At 43.7% G+C, this 21,758-nt stretch overlaps 1 protein-coding gene across 1 annotated transcript in view; it reads left to right on the forward strand.

Moving 5' to 3' along the window:
* The first annotated feature begins 2,407 nt into the window (after window positions 1-2,407).
* The window catches only part of LOC124595504 (glutathione S-transferase 1-1-like), a 47,116-nt gene continuing 27,765 nt past the window's right edge, over window positions 2,408-21,758 (forward strand). Inside the window, exons 1-3 of the mRNA XM_047134267.1 lie at window positions 2,408-2,550; window positions 15,355-15,503; window positions 15,893-15,951. Coding sequence (XP_046990223.1) covers window positions 15,363-15,503; window positions 15,893-15,951 — 200 coding nt within the window. The 5' untranslated portion in view covers window positions 2,408-2,550; window positions 15,355-15,362. The remainder of the gene's footprint in view (window positions 2,551-15,354; window positions 15,504-15,892; window positions 15,952-21,758) is intronic.

A 21,758-nucleotide genomic window follows, 5' to 3' on the forward strand; every position in this document is an offset into this window, starting at 1 on the left:
GAAGGGTTTCAATTATACGAGGTCTGTCTAAAAAGTATACGAAATTTATTTTCTCGCGAAAAATAGAGACGATAGAGCGGTAAGTACACGGTAAAGGAAGGGACCTTCATGCGTGTGCGTGAATTTTGCCCCGCCTTCCAGCACGTCAGTCACTGCCTGTCGGTCGCTCGGTAAGGTGCTACGCAACATGTTCGTCGGATTGCGTAGGATTACCGATTATCCCAAGATGACTGAACGTGTTGAGAAAAGATACTGCATCAAATTCTGTCAAAAGCTTGATGATTCTCAAAGCAAAACAATTTTTAAGAGTCAGCAGGTGTTTGGAGAAGATGCGATGGGTGTAACACACATTAAGGAGTGGTTCAACCGATTCAAAAAAGGCCGCACATCAGCGGAGAATGACCAGCGTTCTGGCAGGCCCCAAACTGCTCGAGTGCAGCTGTTGTTGAGAGGGTACAAAATTTGGTGATGACAGATCGTCGTTTGACCGTGCGGGAGAATGCCCAAGAGGTTGGAGTGAGTAAAGAATCATCAAATGCAATTTTGCGTCATGGTTTGAACATGCACCGAGTGGCTGCGACATTCGTGCCCAAACTGTTGTCGACGGAACAGAAAGACCTCCGTTTTGACGTTGCACAGGACCTTGTGAACACCACCAACACTGATCCTGGGTATCTGAACACCGTGATAACTGGAGATGAGTCATGGGTGTACAGGTACGACCCAGAAACAAAACGACAGTCGTCTCAATGGAAGAATCCCTAGCCCCCATGCCGAAGATAGTGTGGTGGGTGCGAAGCAAAATCAGTGTGATGCTGACTGTCTTCTTTTATGTCCATGGAATTGTGCATCACGAATACGCACCAGAAGGACAAACAGTGACAAAAGAGTACTATCAAGATGTTCTCCGGTGACTCCGTGACGCAGTTCGGCGCAAAAGACCGGACATGTGGACGTCGAAAAACTGGCAACTGCATCACGACAACGCCCCTGCACATACATCACACTTGATCCAAAATTTCTTGGCCAAACTGCCTAGTCTCCAAACATGGCCCCTTACGACTTCTGGTTTTTTCCAAAATTGAAGACGCCACTGAAAGGATCCCGTTTTGAGAGTAGAGAAGAGATAATGTGGAACACTACGATGGAGCTGAATACCATTCCAAAAAAAGACTTCCAGAGGTGTTTCCAGCAGTAGAAGGATCGGTGGGCTATGTGTGTGCAAGCACAAGGAGAGTACTTTGAAGCGGATCAGGGTCCCAACCCCGTCAGGTACCCGGAATATTTTTTTCTGGCCAAAGATCGGATACTTTTTGGACAGGCCTCGTATAAGGAGCACAGAGCGATAGTGTGCCTAGAAGCTTACGAAAACTAACCACAATGAGGGCGCACGTGTCCATAAGTCAAACGAAACCAAATATCAATATTAAAGAAATGAAGCACCATTACGACCTTATGTCACATGCTAATCACGTGCATAACGTTAAACACAAAAATGAATTAGCTTGTAAAAAGGGCTGAAGAATGGGTTCAATGATCAGGTTTATTTGATGATAAGCTGATGGTGGCACCGTGGGCAGATGGAGAAGCGGCGCTACATTGAACTCTCCACTATCTTGACGTAGAGGTCGGGCGCTGGATAGGAGTTTTCAGCAACACGGGTAGGTGATCGCGCCACGTCTGAGTCATCCGATTAAACACAAAAATGAATTAGCTTGTAAAAAGGGCTGAAGAATGGGTTCAATGATCAGGTTTATTTGATGATAAGCTGATGGTGGCACCGTGGGCAGATGGAGATGCGGCGCTACATTGAACTCTCCACTATCTTGACGTAGAGGTCGGGCGCTGGATAGGAGTTTTCAGCAACACGGGTAGGTGATCGCGCCACGTCTGAGTCATCCGATTCGATAGCGCGCGCGAGGTCCTTGTGTGTGATTACAAGTTGTCTTCCCGTTTAGGGCCTCCGCCTATAGCTCGTATAAAAAGCAGGTGCAGCACAGTACATCTGCGTTAGTAACTTCTTATCCAGATAAGGGCGTACCGTAGAAAAATGTGTTTGGCACACTGACCACTATACAAATATTTTAAAAAATTAATAACAATGAAAAGCACTTAGACATCTTGACTAGATAGCAAAGTTCAGGGAAAAAATGAGCAACCAACAGATGTAAATGGGCGTTCTTAACAATAGAAAGCATTAACCAAATAGGGAGATTATAAGACATCTTCCAGATATGTATCAAACTAGTTTACAATGCCTCAGATTCCATCGTTTGTCTGATCTGTGCAGAACGCTACAAGACACCGCTGAAGAAAGACGTGCTACTCATCAGGGCGCTACAGCGCTGGCTCGCGTTCTGACGTCATCGTACGTTCTGCCCCCTCCACGCCGCGCAACACACACAGGAGTGTTTAGCTTTATCGCACCGCTTAGGACGTTACGTAACCATGACGCTGCAGTCAGACGCAATACAGAGAGCAGCAGCTGACGAGTGTGTTACGGAATCTACGTTGGGCTGCAGGCAGTACGTGCTACTTTCACCTCGTCCGGTATGTAACGCATCAACTTTTATTCTGTTACGCTGCAAAGCTATAGGTCTGTGAAATGAATGTCTAGTCGGCTGTAGAATGTTGTAGAAGCTGTTACCAGGAAGAGGACATAAAAGAAGTCACTAGCATAAGGCACATTTTTAGATATTACCGATCCACACGCATAATATTTCAGAGCATTTGCCTTTCCAAACAAACCAGAGGCGTGAACAATATACTCGACAGTTGTTTCGCATTTAACGTCAGTTCCCTGGCGTACTGCGAACATTGCACAAGGACTGTGCGCGCGAGCGTTATTGCCTGACTTACGGTATAACGTTAAGTTAACGGAATTTAAACAACAAACCTCTGTCCTCATACATAGCTGGCAAGCATGAAGTGGAAGTTCTTTCAGTTGTGTTAAACACTCCAATATTTCGTGCGTCCCACTAAGGCAAATTTACTTCAGATATTAATGAAATCGCTGAATAAGTTTCTTGACAGTAGTTTTGTACCCACCAAAATTAAGTATATTTTCTGCCGAGGTTAGTTTCCTTTGATGAATTATCTTAAATAGATTTTTAATAGGGACAGTGTCATGTTTGTTAGTCTGCTTACAAACTATCGTATATTACTTTTCCATCTCAAAGTATGGTGAATTTTGTTTGTTATACTGTCACTGATCTTAAGGCTATTATGGAGAAAGTTACTTTACAATTTTTTTCTTTTAAAAACATTAATCCTCTCTGACTGCCATTCGATAGCAGCAAACGCGTATCTGCATCTTTATTTCTTTCTTTTTTGTGTGATCTTTCTGATATGACAGAGCAATTAACGAAGTCACAGGGATTCTACAACCACTGAATCATAACACGAAAAAGTGAAGTTATTTCAATAACTTTATTTCAGCAAAATATGTTGGGCCTGTGAAACTGGGATTTACGCGTAACGGACTTTTCTCCTGTTACTACAAATCTTTGCCTTTGTGTAAGACAAAATAAAATAAATGCTAACTCTTTCCACCGCTTGCATAATACTCAAAATTAAGAACCTTTCGGTTTCACTCATAAGCTCCTAACTACTGCCTTTTCTCCAAGGACAATGTTCCCTCAGTTTATACTGGGAAGCGTAGTGCTGAAAACGACATTTGTGCCTCTGTAGCTACAATATGCCGCTTACTCTTGCATATGCAAAGCTTCTTCCAGTTACGCCTCCTAATAGAAAACGTCTGTTCAACATGAGACTCGCTTGGGACGACAATAGAAAAATAAGACAATGGCAAATGGATGTAATTCATTAGCTACACTGTTCAAAACAGAGGACCCCGTGTATCAACGTCCTGTATGTTAAATCTAGCTTCCCACGCCCGGGTTCCCGGGTTCGATTCCCGGCGGGGTCAGGGATTTTCCCTGCCTCGTGATGACTGGGTGTTGTGTGCTGTCCTTAGGTTAGTTAGGTTTAAGTAGTTCTAAGTTCTAGGGGACTGATGACGATATATGTTAAGTCCCATAGTCCTCAGAGCCATTTGAACCATTTTTTTGTTAAATCTATTTTGATACAGGCTGTGCCCGTGGTCTTTTTGCATAGCTCGAGACCTTCGCTTTAAATGTAGACAACAATTAAAATCATTCGCCATCTGCCTGTGTTTTGCATTACAGCATCAGGTGACCTATCAGGAGGAAGTGAGTACTGGTGTCCCAGTATTTTCTAGTGAGGTCGTTTGTGGACATTGTAGTCAATGCGACGTCTTTGTGCAGTGCAAGTTGTAAGTGAGGTCTTTTTTCACAAAAAAAAGGACTTTCGGTCGCGTTGCTGCGGATTCCAGTGCCTCTCCAAGCGTCAGGTTGTGGACAAGCCACAGGGAGACAATTGAGTACACAAGGCGAGTTCAAAAAATGATCAATGGGACTTAACTGCTAAGGTCACCAGTCCCTAAGCTTACACACTACTTAACCTAAGTCATTTTAAGGACAAACACACACATCCATGCCCAAGGGAGGACTCGAACCTCCGCCGGGACCAGCCGCTCAGTCCATGACTGCAGTGCCTCAGACCGCTCGGCACAAGGCGAGTTGAGCTGATCTCCTAGGCATTACAATCCCATGAGAAGACCGGTGTATGGTTATCTTCGCGTTGCGGCGTCGTATGGGAACCGCCAGAGCACCGTAAGAAGGCCTCAGAAGGACCAGTGCAGCTGCTGTGTCCGATCAGAGTGTAATGAACAGGTTACGAGAGAGGACCTTACGATCCGGACGAGTACCTACTCGACATCTTCCAGCTCGGATTCACTTCTGCTGTTATCATAACAACTCACAACTTAGTGGTTGGCGAAACTTGGTGGTGAGCAGTACCTGCAGGTTTCCGTGGTTGTGTGATGTTCCGGGAAGGCTTCAGTATTGGCAGCCATACGGATCTTGTCGTTGTCCATGGTAGCCTTACCGCGCCTTACCGCCTGGCAGTACGTCGAACACTTGCCTTGCCGTTGGACTACATGGTAGCTGCTGCATACAGTGGTGGCCCTGAATTCCTTCTAAAGCAACGGCCTGTGTGGCGGGCTTTAGTAGGGATGTCTTGCGAGACCTCGACGTTGAAGTAACGCACGCCCGGTGGTGAGTCATGACCTAAGCCCCGTCGTGCATACGTGGAATATGCTTGACAGACGTTTTCGTGGTCGCCCTGTTCAACCACAGACTCTTCAAGAACTCTCATCGGCTCTCATTAAAGAACGGGAAAGGGAACCACAGGGTGCCCCTGCAGACTGATACGGAGCTTGCCATGTAGGTCTCAGGCAGTGATAAACACTCATGTAGGGCAAACACGTTTCTCAGGCTCTCAAAGTACAATGAAAAACACCCAGGATGACGGGATGAACGTTTCCTCTCTGTTTTCGACACCTGTCGGACATTTCAGTTCTTTTTATGCAATCGATCGAGCATGTACGATGTCTAGCTGTGTACTTAATTTGTGAAAGATTAAGGTATAATTTGGTAACATAAACAGGCCCCAATTGTCGTTCAGTGGAGTATGGTAAATGCCGAAAGACATGTTTTCCTAATACATAATCCGCAAGCAGAGGGTACCCTGTCCCACAGGTAGAAGCATGTTATTTGTACTATCATCGTTCTGCAGTCTGCCGGAATTGCCGGCGGAGTTCCTCAATAGTGTTTCCTCAAATGATCTTCTTCCCTTCAGAGCCTCCCATTCGAGTTCAGCAGGCCGAAGTGGCCGTGCGGTTAAAGGCGCTGCAGTCTGGAACCGCAAGACCGCTACGGTCGCAGGTTCGAATCCTGCCTCGGGCATGGATGTTTGTGATGTCCTTAGGTTAGTTAGGTTCAACTAGTTCTAAGTTCTAGGGGACTAATGACCTCAGAAGTTGAGTCCCATAGTGCTCAGAGCCATTGAGCCGTTCGAGTTCACAGTGCATTTTCGTGATAATCGGGCACTGATCGAACATTCCGATAACAAATCTAGCAGCACGCCTCTGAATTGCTTCGCTGTCTTTCTTTAAACCGATCTGATGGGGATGCCAAAGACCCTAGAAGTACTCAAGAATGGGTCGCACAAGTAGGTGCGCTGTAGGATGTTTCTTTTATTGTTGAGCTACACTTTCTTGGAATAGTCTCAATAAACTGAAGTCAACCATTTGCCTTCCCTACGGTAGACCGACTTAATAATGTCAGAGTTCCACGGTGATGTACTGCGCTTGGTTTTATGCCTGCGCCGGTGGTTGGTCCCTGCAGCCGGCGACTAACTGCCCGTGCTCAGGGAACTGTAGTGTCACGTACTGAATGGTAACAGCGTGGCAATGCTTCTCATACAATTGAATGACAAGTATAATTAACAAATTACAGTACATAAAATATACGTAACCCTTCTGTATCTTTAATTATAAACACGTCTGTACCAGAGATAGCGCGAATACGACTTTGGAAATTCTCTCTTACTTTGAAATATCACACTTGAACTACTGTGAACAAAGGTTTTAGTTAATTTTCTTTACTGATATCATTTTAAAGGGGAAGCCGAAAATTGTTTCATGATGTCGTCAACGGGGTTTGTCTTCACAAACGACGGGGACCTTGGACCTAGGGGCGTATCCAGTAGTTGGGAAGACACAGTGGTACCTTGCCTGTGGTCATATTTGTGTTTGGGGCCCTGAGGTTGGCTGTTCACTGCAAAAGTCTCACGAAACCTTTCATTAGGACAGTCATAGTACTCACACTTCACAGTATCTGGTGTATCTTTTTTGTATTTTCATTACTACTGTTTTTATTTTATTGTTGGTTGCTTCCTCGACTGAAAATTTTACTGACAAGGTAATTTTTTTTATAAGTCGGCTCGTAGGGAGGCGTTCGTTGCTTGTTTTACTGACCTCTTCTACGTCTGGTGCGTCAAAGTTGGCAAGACTTCTTCCCTGTAGTTTTGTAAAGGGTGTCCCATAAAGAATGTACTTTTGAAATTCCCGCCATTTTTGGTCTAGTAAGTTGGTAGCCTTGAACGTTGCACAGGTTTCATCAGTTTTTTTTGTGGTTAATAAAGAAGAACTACACGACGCAACAAAGCGTTGCCATAGTGAAAAAGTATTACAACAGTGCAGAATGTTCTGCATAGATCCTTTGCAAACTCTGTGAAATACTTGATCAATGTAATGTACCCAACAATTCAACTGTGAAGAGACTGTTTTCTATATTTGAGAACACCACTTCGATTGTGAACATTAGCCACGTGTTAATCGGTCTGCGGAAAAAAATCGCCATTGAGTGTGACAATGTTGCCCAAAATCTGATGAAATCTATTTGTGGACTTTCTCAACAACTGGATATTCCAAGAAGAAGCATGCACTGATTTCTGAAAGAAAATATACGCCTTTGGAGCTATAAAGACCAACTGAGACGAACAATGAAGGCAAACAACCCACGAAAAGCGCAAAACGTTATACGCCAAATCTTTATACACTCAGTGCTCGCAAAACAAAGAGCGAACAACAATTTCATCAAGAAAATGATGTTGACTGATGAGGCGTACTTTCAGTTGACTGGTTTTGTGGTCAAGGAAAATTGTGGGATTTGGGACAGAGAAAACTCTCTTGTAATTAAGTAGAAGCCATTACATCGGCAACGTGTGACTGGTGTATAATTTGAGTTGAGGGCGTAACTGGACGGAACATCTTCGAATATGGCCCCGAAAGCGCATTTAATGTATACACTACAGCGAACACTACAGAAGTGTGTTAAGATAGTTTTTACGGTCTGAACTAGATCATGTGAATGCTTGAAGAGGTTTGGTTTCAACAATATGGTGTAACATCATAAAAATGGATTGCAGAAATGGGCTTATTACGAGAGAGGTTCCCTGGCCGGGCGATTTCCAGTAACGGGGACGTGAATTGGCTGCCCAGGTCTTATGATGTGGCACCATGTGAATTCTTTCTGTGGGGTATTTGAATTCTTTTGTATACGGCAAAGAAGTACGATCACTTCTAGAGCTCATGTCCGAGGTTCAGCCATGTAATTTCAGAACCAGAGGTGCACGTATGCCGAAAAGTTAGTGAAAGTTTTGTCGAAAGAACGAGAGTGTGACTGCATAGTCGTGGAGGGCATTAGAGTAATTTATTACGTATATGATCGTAGATAGGATGCACCGCAGTTATACAAATTACTTAAGTTCATAAATAAATTTGTATGTTATTGGGCATTCAGAAGTTGATTTCTTTATGGGACACTCGTTGTATCAGTCTGCGTATTTATTGTTGTTTGTTACTCTCTCTGTCTACGGCTTATGGAGCCTCCTGGTTGGGTTGTTCGTTTATTCGGATTTCTCAGTGTAAAGAAAGACTTTTATAGTTTGTGTTGTTCACTTTCCTAATCCAGCTTTGTCAGCAGCATTACGGTTCTTTCCGATAGTGATGATAACGGTGGTATGTCCTGTTCATGAGGTAGGTCCGTCACTGCCCACACTCAACACTAATCGGTCCTCTCAGTTTTCACACAACCTTTTCGTAGCTGCGTGTGATGCATTTCTCTTGATGTCAATTAGCGGATATTTTTTTTGTTTCTCTGTTCCTCTTCATAGTCATCATTCTCCGTAGAGTATACTGTACTATATAGTCTATTGTCAATCAGTGCCAAGCCTATTTTTTCCTCCTCTTTGTTTCCAGTAATCGTCTTCCCTAATTAACCCTGTGGAACACAAGCTCACGCCCTATTATATCCATAATTTCACACCTTCCATTCTTGTCTAGAGCCTCATCTCAAAATCCTTTGCGTGGCATGGTCCATGTTGGGGTACAGTTACAGGTCAACACATCACACAAACCGCTTCCCTAGTCTTCTACCTAACTGTTTATTTCATAAACCACACAGAATACTCCTCCTTCTTTAAAACATTTATTTTGCAGTCGCTGTCCTTTCTTGATAGAGTTCTGGTTATTTTACATACTAGGTAGGTGAAGTTAACAGCTTGTTCCACTAACTCATCAAAAATTTTAGCTTTTTCATCTTCTTTGCTTACCTTCTAAAAATAAATTTATCTTTAGTACACATTCCTCACATATTGGTACTTGCTTTACCATTTTCACTTAGTAATCCCACGTAATCTGCATGTTTTATGCGTTATACTATCCTTCCTCCTTTTATCAGACGGCTATTGTTTGGAAATATTTATCAGACAAGGTGGGTGAAAGACAATAGCTTTGCCTACTGTACTAATGACTATAATTATATATTTAGTTATTTTGTTCTTCCGTCTTTCAACACCCGAGGTGTGAAAAGTCATTTTACAAGATAAAAATTAAAATTTATTTTCTGACTAAAGGAAGCGCTTCCTGTAGACGTGTAATCATTTTCATAAGCTTGCGATTGTAGCAAATGTGCATGCAGTGAAATCCATCTGCAAAATAAGATTCGAAGCGATATTCGAAGTGGTCAATGCAAGAATTAAAATAATGAGGATAGATGTGATATAATCTGAACAGTGCGGAGTTAATTAACAGACGACATTACAGACTTGCAGTGAACGAATCTCTAGCAGGAATCACCACTGTGATGTTAAAGTTTAATTCGTCAGCACTTGTGTATGGAAGAGTCTTGGTTTTATATCCGAAATTTGCAAGATTATAATCTCTCACTCCGATTATAAATGTCGAAGTGGTATGGTATTACAGTAGGATTTACACTCTAAGAAAAAAAAAGAACTCATTACGAAGGAATTTTCGAAATTGCACGGAAATCGGTATACCTGATGTACATGTACAGACAAACAAATGTTTACAATTTCAGAAAAATTGGATGATTTGTTTAAGAGAAAGAGCCTCACAAATTGAGCAAGTGAATAACGCGTCGGTCCACCTCTGTTCCGTATACAAGCGGTTATTCGGCTTGGCACTGGTTGATAAAGTTGTCGAGTATCGTCATGAGGGATGTCGTGCCAAACTCTGTCCGAAAGGCGCGTTGGATCGTCAAAATGCCGAGCTGGTCGAAGGGCCCTGTCCCTAACCTTCCAAACGTTTTCAATTGCGAAGGGATCTGACGACCTTGCTAGCCAAGGTAGGGTTTTGCAAACACGAAGATAAGCGGCAGAAACTCTCGTCATGTGTAGGGGAGCATTATCGTGTTAGAATGCAAGACGAACAGGGCCTGCAATGAAGGGAAACGCAACAGAGCGGAGGATATAGTCGACGTACCGCTGTGCTGTAGGGGTGCCACAGACGGCAACCCAAGGGGTCTGCTATGAAATATAATGCCAACGAAGACCGTCACCCCTGTTGGTCGGGCCGTATGGCGGGCAACAATCAGGTTCGTATCCCGCTGCTGTCCAGGACGTCTCCAGATTCTGGGCCGAAGACGTGTCTGGGAACGCCCCCTGACAGCCTTGGGATACCAGCCTGACTGTTGCCTGCCATACGACCCAATAACCAGGAGTGATGCTTCGGGATGATACTTTATACTTTATTTCGTAGCAGGGCCCCTTTGGTTGTCGTCCCTGGCACCGTTGCAGCACAGTGGTATGTCGACGATATTCTATGCCCCGTTTTGTTTCCTTTCATGACAAGCCCTCCCGGGCATACATTTCAGCAAGACAATGCCCACCCACATGATGAGAGCTCCTACTGTTTATATCTGTGCTGCCAAACGCTACCCTGTCCAACAAAGTCACCATAGGTGCAACCATAATGGAAAGTCATGTGTTGGGAGGTGAGACAAATGTGCGGCTCCTGAATAGGGATAGCAGCAAAATTAAAGAAATGGCAGCCCTCAGTCACAAAAAAGAAGTCTTTTGACCTAGGTTTGGGCACTGCTAAGAGCACCTTCATCAGAAGTAAAACTCTCAAACTGGCCTATAACATAATTACAAAATTACAGGAATTTTTTTTTTAAGTACTAACTAGTAGTACAAAAAGAAACATTACTTATATGTCATGTATAAAATTAAATATCAAGCAATAAAGCTTTAGTCCAAAATTTATAAAACAGTACAGAGAAGTCGAGCTGTTGCATCAGACTGAGGCGCACGCGTTACCAATTGCAGGCAGGTGAACATTACACCAAGAGTGCCATCTAGTAGCCGCAAATACAAACAGGTTACTTAACATTCAAAATACAGACAGTTGAATGTTATGATGAGTACTATTTTGTACATGAAATATAAGGCAATTATTTTATCTGACAGCAGCAGACATGGTAAAAACTTGTCTACATAAGAGCTTATAAATACAGTTTAAAGGGTTATTGATGAAAAGAAAAAATTTAAAACTGCAGCAAACAAAGTGGGAGAAAGGAATTACAAACGTTTGAAAAGTGAAACTAACAGGAAGTGCAAAATTGCTAAGCAGCTGTGGCTAGAGGGCAAATGTAAGGATTTAGAAGCATATTTCACTCAGGCTCAGTCATAGGCTTATTATTGTATGAAAAAATAAAGACTGCTTATAACCACAGGCAACCCACGCAACTACGTGTGGCAATGCAGCTCTGTGCTGCAATACATAATCGAGCTGTGATTCACAGAGATGCACAGGGGTGCAACACAGATAGCATCCCAGAGTGCCCTCAGACTACAGCACCAAGAATCGCTTCTCGCTTTTGGCAAGATCAGTGTGTAGTGTGTTTGTTTTGGGGAAGGGGTGGGGGACCAGAGTTCTTCATTTATGATAATATACAGTCAAATCACCAACAAGTTTTATACCTTTACAAACGCCAGATCCCTTACACACACTTCATCTTGATCCACCTTACGATGTCCACGAGTCCATAGTATGAAAGGAATCTTACGATACATGTGGTATTTTGAATTTTTTTCTTAAAAAGGATGAGAAATTTAGTTATGGTACTGGATAGCTTACCATGGCTATTGTTTGTTGTGGAGGTGTTGAAAGTGTAGGTGGCCTTGAAAGTTTTAACAATTGTGACATCAGTACTTACATTAGTTTTAATGTTGGTGAAGTTTTTAATAAGGACATAGATACATCTTATTTTTATTGTATGATGCCTTTTGTATCGACGAATGTGGATGTTGTAGGGTGGGCCAAGGTGATTGATAACACTGAAATCAATACTGGGACCAATAAGAAAAATAAGGTGAAGGTAAAAGGCATTAGGTCCCTCGCTGTCCTTGATGGTCCGTCTGTTTTTCTAGGTGGCATATTGAAATTTTCCTTTATAAAGGATGATAAATTTAGTCATGTTACTGGATGGCTTTCCTTATAACAATGAGCCTGAGTCTGAACCTATAAATTATATCTACTAACATAATTTTCTTTCAACTCATTCACCTCAGTTCTTACTTTCTTGCAAATCAGTCATCTAAATGTAAACATAATAAAAAAGTAAACATGTAGGGAAATGACAATTTTTCCTGTGTAGTTTTCACCGTATACGACTCCCTCTAGCAGCATGGACGTTGTTCCCCGATAGCTTACCAATGCCTTTTTCTTATCAGCATTTTCCAAATATTCCTTTCCTTAACGATTCACCACAGGATATCCTCATTTCTTATAATTCTAATTAAGTTTCAGCATCCTTTTGCAACACCACGCAATACGCGTCGATTCCTTTCTCTTCCGGCTTTCCCGCAATCTGCGATTCACTTCTGTAGAGCGCTGTGCTCCAGACGCACGTTCTCAGAAGTTTTCTCCTCAAATTATGTGTTGCATTTGATACTATATTAGTTTCCAAAGCTTAAGGACGAATGTAACTTTCGCATTGTGTGTCACTGCCAAGTACAATTCCTACATGGAATTTGACCTTACATAGAAAGAACTGCTACGTTTTTGTACAAAAGGTAAGTGTAGGAATCACGCAGTGAGACGCACAAAAAGTCACGCTCTCGATGCAATTTAAGACGAGGGAACGGGAAGGTCAGTTCATTCACTGAATATCGCCTTTTTCCAAAACTTCCTCCACCTGCACTGTTCGATGCGGTCGCACGGCAACCATAAGAAAATTGGCCTCATGCGAGTAGGACTAGCGACTGAGGATTTCGTAGAAACTTATATATATCCATCCTGGGAATCGATAAACTCAACGATTTTTGCCTATTATCGACATCGAAGATACTGGTCCCGGAAATTCCAATAGCTTACCAACATCTGTACAGTTGTTCCACACTCAGACTAGCCCGGACACACTAAAAGAAGCGACCAGCGGACTTCAGTTTATATATGTAGATAGAGAGTTTATGTAGTAAAACAGTGTTTATTTACTTACTAAAACATACTAAAAATTACATTTTACGCTTGCTTGCAGTTATATTCGTCTATTACGCTTTTTAAGGGTGATGAATACAATGTATGGTCTAGTGGCAAAATATATTTGGTATGAGATATGGTTACAGTTTCACGAATTTCAATGTTTTTACTTTACTTGCAGTGTGAAACCGTGCCTTTCGTCGAATTTCATGATTCTACGTCATCGGAAAGTACCCTATAGGTTTCGATGAGTGAGTTAGCGAGTATTAAAATATGTGACATAAATACCCATGTCTTTTGATTGCATTTATATAGAAGCTTACAATTTTTACGTCGCCAAAAGAACATCATAAAACGTGACAAAAATTTCAAATAGTTACGTCAAACTGTTCCAGAGAATACGAGTCGTATCAGATAATCAAACAGATGCATGAAGAAGAGACAAAAATATTTTCGTGTGATATGATTGCAAATTAGCAGTTTTCGGATTTTGCCCTTTACTTGTACTGCGAGATGTTTATTCTCGCCAAATTTCATGATTCTAAGAAACAGGAAGCACCCTATAGGTTTTGATGCGTGAGTTTTCGAGTATCAAAATATGTAACATAAATGGCCATATATTTTGACTGAAGTGGCTTAGAAGCTTTAAATTTTTGCACACGTAAGGGAAAATAGACTTCAGTACGTGACATAAATTTGAAGTTGATAGGTCTACCCAGTCCTGAGAAAAAGGGTTCTTAGCAATCACACAGACATACAGACAACAAAGAAATCCTATAAGGGTATGCAGACTGAGACACGGAACGCTGGAGATGAAGTCAGAGCCGAATGCACCCCTGAAGAGCCGCACACTGGAAAGGAATACAGTGTCATACTGACGTTGACTGGTGAGTCAAAGATTTGGAGGTCAGTATGCCGATGCAACATTACATCTCCCGACACCATAACGCCTGGACCACCAAAACGACCATGTTCGGAAATACTCCCGTGTGCATTAGATGTTCACGCCTCTTCCCACATGACGGTAAGCGTTGCACTTAGAATACTGTCGAACGTGATCGTCAAGGTGACGCAGGCGTTTCAGTGTCGGGAGGTATAAAGTTGCATCGACATACTGACCAACAAATCTTTGTTTATTCTCCGGTCAACGTTATTGTGACACTGTACTCCATTTTTATGTGGGTCTTTTCAAGGGTGCATTCGGCCGCGACTTCATTTCTACGGATGACAATGCACACCATATTGAAGAGCGCAGCTGGATCAGCTCTTGGAACCAGAAGATCCCGGTTAATTCACTGTAGTTATTACCTTTGAATAAAAGCGTTCATTTCTCCTCGTTTCATTCTTTATTTCTTTCATTCACGTTCTGTACTATACTGTAGCAGTTGTTTCTATGTAACGTCCAAGTTTCATCGAGGTATGTTACTTGGCAGTGACACGTCTTGCGAAAGTTATTTTCTTCCTTAACTTTAGCACAACAGAGTAATAGACTTATTTTGGCCTACAATGTCGTCTTTGCCTGTACTAGATTCCTTGCTATATCATCCTCGCTTCGTCCTTCATAGGCTACTTTGCTTCAAAGGTAGCAAAAGTCATGGTGCAAAATTGTCATTTTAAGTTCATCGCTAAACTGTTTTCTTCTACTCCTCAGTAGTTTCCTATATCTTTAGTCTGCGCTCAAACCATATTATGCGCTTATTAAATAATTCCATTCAACCGCTCCTGTAATTGTTTCTCTCTTTCGGTATGGATTGCAATATCATCAGCGAATCTTGCCATTAATATCTTTTCTGCTATAACTTTGATGACACTTTTAAACGTTCCTTTTGTTTTCGTCATTGCTTCTTTGATGGTTTAACACTAGCGGAGAGAGTCTGCATCCTTTCTTTTGCGCCGTTGTTAATCCATGTACTACTGTCTTGGTCATATTCACTCATATTGTTTTTATTACATATTCTACATATTGTATATTATCCGTCTTTCCCAACAGCTTTACCTACTTTTCTGCTAATTTCAAATACCTTGCGCCGTTTTACGTTGTCGAACGGTGTTACTTGATCGATGAACGTGTGCCCGTAAACCTACGAGTGCAAAAGAGCTGCCAACCGTATTGTGAACTATTTAAGATGTGCGTTGTTTTGTAGGAACAGCCATGTCGCCGTTGACTCTCTACAACAGCAACCTGAGCATCCCGTGCCGCTTAGTTCGTCTCGTGGCTGGTGCTGTTGGAGTCGATCTGAAAATTGTTAATGTCAATCCGAGGGTTGATCTGAGGACGCCTGAATGGTTGAAGGTAACGAGTTTGTGTCCAGCTACAACGTGGCTATAAATTAGCTCAACTAGACAACTTGCAAAATCTTAACGGAATTTATATTATCTGGAATAATTCTCAATTTCACCATGCAGATAATGAATCAAAGTATGTAGAATGACATACCCTTGCAATTTTTTACGCTTTTACTAAGAAAGTCATATTCTTTAAGAATTAGATTATGCTGTAATGATCTTACTTAATTAGCATTAAATATATGTAATAGCGTTGTTGGCAGAATTATCATTAGTTAATGGCATACTGACTTTACTTTTAATATCTTAAGCCGGGTACGTTTTATGGTATCGTTAATTAAAAGCGATCTTTAAAGTTTTACTCGAGGTTGTTAGCTGGAACTGCTCTTGTTACAGAGAAATCCACAACACACAGTTCCGGTACTGGAAGATAACGGCTTGTGGCTTACTGAGAGGTATGTGCTAAGTCTTACCTACTTCAGAGAAAGATATGTTCTGGCATGTATGGCATGTGCTTTTTCTCCTTGAAAGAGAAATAAACAAGATGCAACTACTAAAATCGATCTTGTAAGCTTTGGTGCGTACAAATATAGGCTACATTCAAGAAAATCTGTTCGTATGGTAACATGTTCGCATTGGTAGTCTTTACCTGAATATGTGTTGACGGATCAGCGCTATAGACGTGTTTTAAGTAACGTTCCGTAATGGTTCGAGACCTTTTTACTTGTTTAAAAAAACGTTTAACTACGTTCAGATTTTCTTCTGTCCGTTTTGAGCTTAGACTGAATATTAAACAAGTAACAAAAGTAATGATAACTTACGGAGAGCAGTTAAGACGGTCTTGGCTCGTGACCGATGACATTCCTAAAGGGGTCCCGGCTGTTAGTATGTTCAAGTGACATAATCAGAGTGTCTCACGTGAAGCGAGAGATAAGACTCGTCTTATCGGAGCTCTTTCAGAGAGAAGAGATTCTGATTTGAACAACTGCTACTGGACTACAAAACGGACGTCAGGGTGGTACTAATTTCGTTCACAATTTTTGTAATGCTGATGAACGGGTTCTTTCTGATTACTTTTGCAGGACCTCCGAAGTTCCGTGTCTTAAAGCTTTCGCTGATGTTGATGTCTTCCATTTCTTTTCTGTCGTATTGTCTCAGCTTTGGAGTCGCTTAACAAGTTTTTAAGGCGAGTGCGTGCTTTGTTACCACTACGTGTTTCGGTTAGTCGCCATCAGGTCAGTATAAAAACTGTATACTAGTTGCATATCATGTAACATGATATTTGAAATCATGTCGTATTTGATATGAGCCGCCGCTCTGGAGTAGCAGCGCGGTTTGAGGCGCCATGTCACGGATTGCGCGGCCCCTACCGCCGTAGGTTCGAGTCCTCCCTCGGGCATGTGTGTGTGTGTGTTGTTCTTAGCATAAGTTAGTTTAACTAGTGTGTAAGTCTAGGGACCTATGACCTCAGCAGTTTGGTCCCTTAGGAATTAACACACTTTTCTTTGTATTCACATAGTGTATCAGAATGAGAGCAAACTTCTTACATAATTTCAAACATTTTCGGAACTTTATCTCTCTCTCTCTCTCTCTCTCTCTCTCACACACACACACACACACACACACACACACACACACTTATCGCTTACTACTGTAGCCCGACTCATTTTCCTGGAAGAGACTGAATTTTTGCGTTGATTAGGAGATGAATTTCTACGAAGTGGTCTAGCACTGCATTCTTGGACGTTTAGCCCGCTGGAGAAGAGGCAGTGCAGGAGAGACATCGCAAGGTTCCCGCACCCTTCCCCTCAGATGCCTGGGTGCAGTGCAGGCCTTACCCGAGAGAAAACCTGGTATACAATGTGCTGATCGTATGCAGCTGGTCTGAACATTATATCTGGAACGTTTGATTTGTTGATGTTATCATATTACGAAATGGGATACGGTCGAAGTGTTTTGATTAAATACAACCTTCTAGTTATTAGTAGAAACAATAAAAGCTTACAAAGAGACTTGCTGATAGACATTCGTCCATCAAATGTTTTAGGTGATTTTATCTCTTTTTATCGTCCCTCAGCACTTCTTTCTCGTGAGCCATTGAGCAAACCGGATCCAGTTAGACACCATTCCTCGAATAGCTCACTTCGTGTTATTATTATTATCATTATAATGAATACACTAATATATCAGGACAGGTGGCACAGATTGCTGTGAATTGTTATTTTGAAAAGAAATAATAATACTAACGTAAGGAAACTATTCTCCGCTTCCGCGGACTCATGTCTTAGACGTTGTAACCTTGATCATTAGTTAAGCACTCGGTCCTCTTTTATTTTGTGTAATATTTTTAAAGCACGTTATGTAGCACCGTATACTCCTAATGAAGCAGGCTACGGCACCTGTTAAGGAAGCACTTCACTCAGAAAATTTGTTGGCATTTAGACTCTGTTCAAGAGGATCTGCAGTTAGGTTTTACAGCAAGTCCTCTACACGGGCCGTAAATACACTCCTGGAAATTGAAATAAGAACACCGTGAATTCATTGTCCCAGGAAGGGGAAACTTTATTGACACATTCCTGGGGTCAGATACATCACATGATCACACTGACAGAACCACAGGCACATAGACACAGGCAACAGAGCATGCACAATGTCGGCACTAGTACAGTGTATATCCACCTTTCGCAGCAATGCAGGCTGCTATTCTCCCATGGAGACGATCGTAGAGATGCTGGATGTAGTCCTGTGGAACGGCTTGCCATGCCATTTCCACCTGGCGCCTCAGTTGGACCAGCGTTCGTGCTGGACGTGCAGACCGCGTGAGACGACGCTTCATCCAGTCCCAAACATGCTCAATGGGGGACAGATCCGGAGATCTTGCTGGCCAGGGCAGTTGACTTACACCTTCTAGAGCACGTTGGGTGGCACGGGATACATGCGGACGTGCATTGTCCTGTTGGAACAGCAAGTTCCCTTGCCGGTCTAGGAATGGTAGAACGATGGGTTCGATGACGGTTTGGATGTACCGTGCACTATTCAGTGTCCCCTCGACGATCACCAGTGGTGTACGGCCAGTGTAGGAGATCGCTCCCCACACCATGATGCCGGGTGTTGGCCCTGTGTGCCTCGGTCGTATGCAGTCCTGATTGTGGCGCTCACCTGCACGGCGCCAAACACGCATACGACCATCATTGGCACCAAGGCAGAAGCGACTCTCATCGCTGAAGACGACACGTCTCCATTCGTCTCTCCATTCACGCCTGTCGCGACACCACTGGAGGCGGGCTGCACGATGTTGGGGCGTGAGCGGAAGACGGCCTAACGGTGTGCGGGACCGTAGCCCAGCTTCATGGAGATGGTTGCGAATGGTCCTCGCCGATACCCCAGGAGCAACAGTGTCCCTAATTTGCTGGGAAGTGGCGGTGCGGTCCCCTACGGCACTGCGTAGGATCCTACGGTCTTGGCGTGCATCCGTGCGTCGCTGCGGTCCGGTCCCAGGTCGACGGGCACGTGCACCTTCCGCCGACCACTGGCGACAACATCGATGTACTGTGGAGACCTCACGCCCCACGTGTTGAGCAATTCGGCGGTACGTCCACCCGGCCTCCCGCATGCCCACTATACGCCCTCGCTCAAAGTCCGTCAACTGCACATACGGTTCACGTCCACGCTGTCGCGGCATGCTACCAGTGTTAAAGACTGGGATGGAGCTCCGTATGCGACGGCAAACTGGCTGACACTGACGGCGGCGGCGCACAAATGCTGCGCAGCTAGCGCCATTCGACGGCCAACACCGCGGTTCCTGGTGTGTCCGCTGTGCCGTGCGTGTGATCATTGCTTGTACAGCCCTCTCGCAGTGTCCGGAGCAAGTATGGTGGGTCTGACACACCGGTGTCAATGTGTTCTTTTTTCCATTTCCAGGAGTGTAGAAGTACTGCTGTTCAAGTTGAGATATTTAATTTTTTATATAATCATATAATTATATATTTATTATATTTTTTGTAGCTCACGGTACGGTAGACAGTTCACAGAACCGGTTGCTGCTTGCCTGTCTAATGGCTTCCAGGGGGAATCTGATTTTTTCAGGATTTCATATAATGATGGACCGAATTTAAAATTCTGTCGTAATCTACGCATTGAGAGGTACGATCGTATGTTAAAGGTTTAGCACAGACAGACAACTATGTATCACAGTTAGAAACTCTTTTTTATCTCTTGAGGCAGCGAAACTCACTTCGCACAAATTACCTAGACTAATTCGTTTAGTATTTGAGAATGAGAGCGCCTAACATCTTCCAATAAACTTTAGAGATAATTCCAAACCTTTACCACACTTTTCTCCCTGGAATTCCCTACAAAATAATAAAAGGAAAAAAAGTTTATCTCTTACTACGTTTCCGCTGTTCATGCAGTAAAACATCATCATCAGGCATGGCATATAACTTATTACTTCTCTACCAATAACTCTATTCCAAACGCGTTTTCCAGCCATTATCCACATATTCCACAGAAAAGGCCTGCAACATTATATCATTGTACGAAATATACTTAAGAAGATAGGCCGGCCGCGGTGGCCGAGTGGTTCTAGGCTCTTTAGTCTGGAACCGCGCGACCGCTACAATCGTAGGCTGCAATCCTGCCTCGGGCGTGGATGTGTGTGATGTTCTTAGGTTAGTTAGGTTTAAGTAGTTCTAAGTCCTAGGGGACTGATGACCTCAGTTGTTAAGTACCATAGTGCTCAGAGCCATTTGAACTTAAGAAGATATGATGTCGTAAACATTGATGAAAAAACAACCTTTGATTAAAACGAAGCACAAATTACCCAGACTACGCTCTTCCAGTGTTTTATAATAAGATCACTTAGCGATTTCCAAAAATCTTTATGTTTCTATAATTTCAAATCTTTCCTAAACGTTTACTCGCTTATATGCTCCCCGTCAAATACTAACTCATTTGTAAGGTGATCACATGTTTAAAGCTGGTTCATGCATGGGACATCGATTCTTGAAATCAGCTCCCTTGTCAGAAGTGTCCGTGTCACCTACGCTGACTCCGCTATCAAAAATTTACGTGTCGGTCCTCGCCACGCCTACAGCATCGACCAGTCCGTCGTACGGTCTGTCGGATCGACACGTCCCGCCATCCCACCGCACTTAGGACGATACAGTCGCTCCATCGGACCAAACGGCCGCCACCCTGACTCCCACGACGGACGCCATGGAGACGGGTACCTCTCCACGATACCTGTTCGACTCCTTCGTTGTACCGACCGAAGTCTTCGAACCAAGTCGACACTCCTCCTAGCCGTCGTCTGCGAACGTAAACAAAGCTCGCCGCTTCGGCGCAAACATCGCCACTCGCTCACGGGTCCTCTTTCCCAAGATAATGGAGGCGCAGGCTAAGCAGCGGAAGGTCCCGCGCAGATGTCACCGGACGGCACTAGCGATGAACAACAAGTTTTTTTTTTGCCTGATGGTCAACCAGTGGATACTGCAGGATACATCGTAACGACTGGTGCGGAGGTCCCGACTCCTGTCTTCCTGCCGACGTCTCATGATCTATCGCGAAAATGACGCTCACATGGACACTGGACAGACCTTCGGCACAGGGACGTGTGAGGTGACGACGTGAGGGACGAAATGCCTCCTCCACAGGACTGTCTACCACCCCCGGACGAGGTTGTTCTTTAATATCGGAATCGACGCACGGCGGCCAGAGGGTGCGGGCCCTCCTTGCGGTTTTCGGTCCCCACTTCACACCGCCTTGGCCATGGCAGACGCGCGTCCAGCACTGCTAGCACGGACGTACCGGTTCGCCACACCGGACGTCAGCACCGTCGGCACTGCACCAAAGTTGCTGTTCCTCCGTGATATGCTTTGCGCCCCTGATCGGCGCCGCCCTTCTCCAGCAAGTTTGTGTTGCCACGCTACCACCAGTTTACTTCTATGACACGTACACGTCTGTAGCCAATCACTCGGGGTGCGGAGTAGCCTTTTACATAAGCGGAGGGCCCCGGTCATGGATATGACACGCCTCCCGTCCGGCCAGGACGTGGCAGTAACAAACAATCCTTGGCGTGCACGTCATCGATATCTGGTTTCACGAATCGGCGGCAGCGGTCCACGTTCTTCGCAGATGACGTGGCCCATCCGATTTCCAGATGCTTTTATTGCTTCGTTGTGGGCGGCGATTTCAACTGCATCCTCACCTGAAGGACGATTCACTTGATTAGTCGGCATGGCCTATGCTGTGTACCTTCGTC

The sequence above is a fragment of the Schistocerca americana genome, chromosome 2, assembly GCF_021461395.2.
Source record: "Schistocerca americana isolate TAMUIC-IGC-003095 chromosome 2, iqSchAmer2.1, whole genome shotgun sequence".
In the NCBI taxonomy this organism is placed as follows: Eukaryota; Metazoa; Arthropoda; class Insecta; order Orthoptera; family Acrididae; genus Schistocerca; species Schistocerca americana.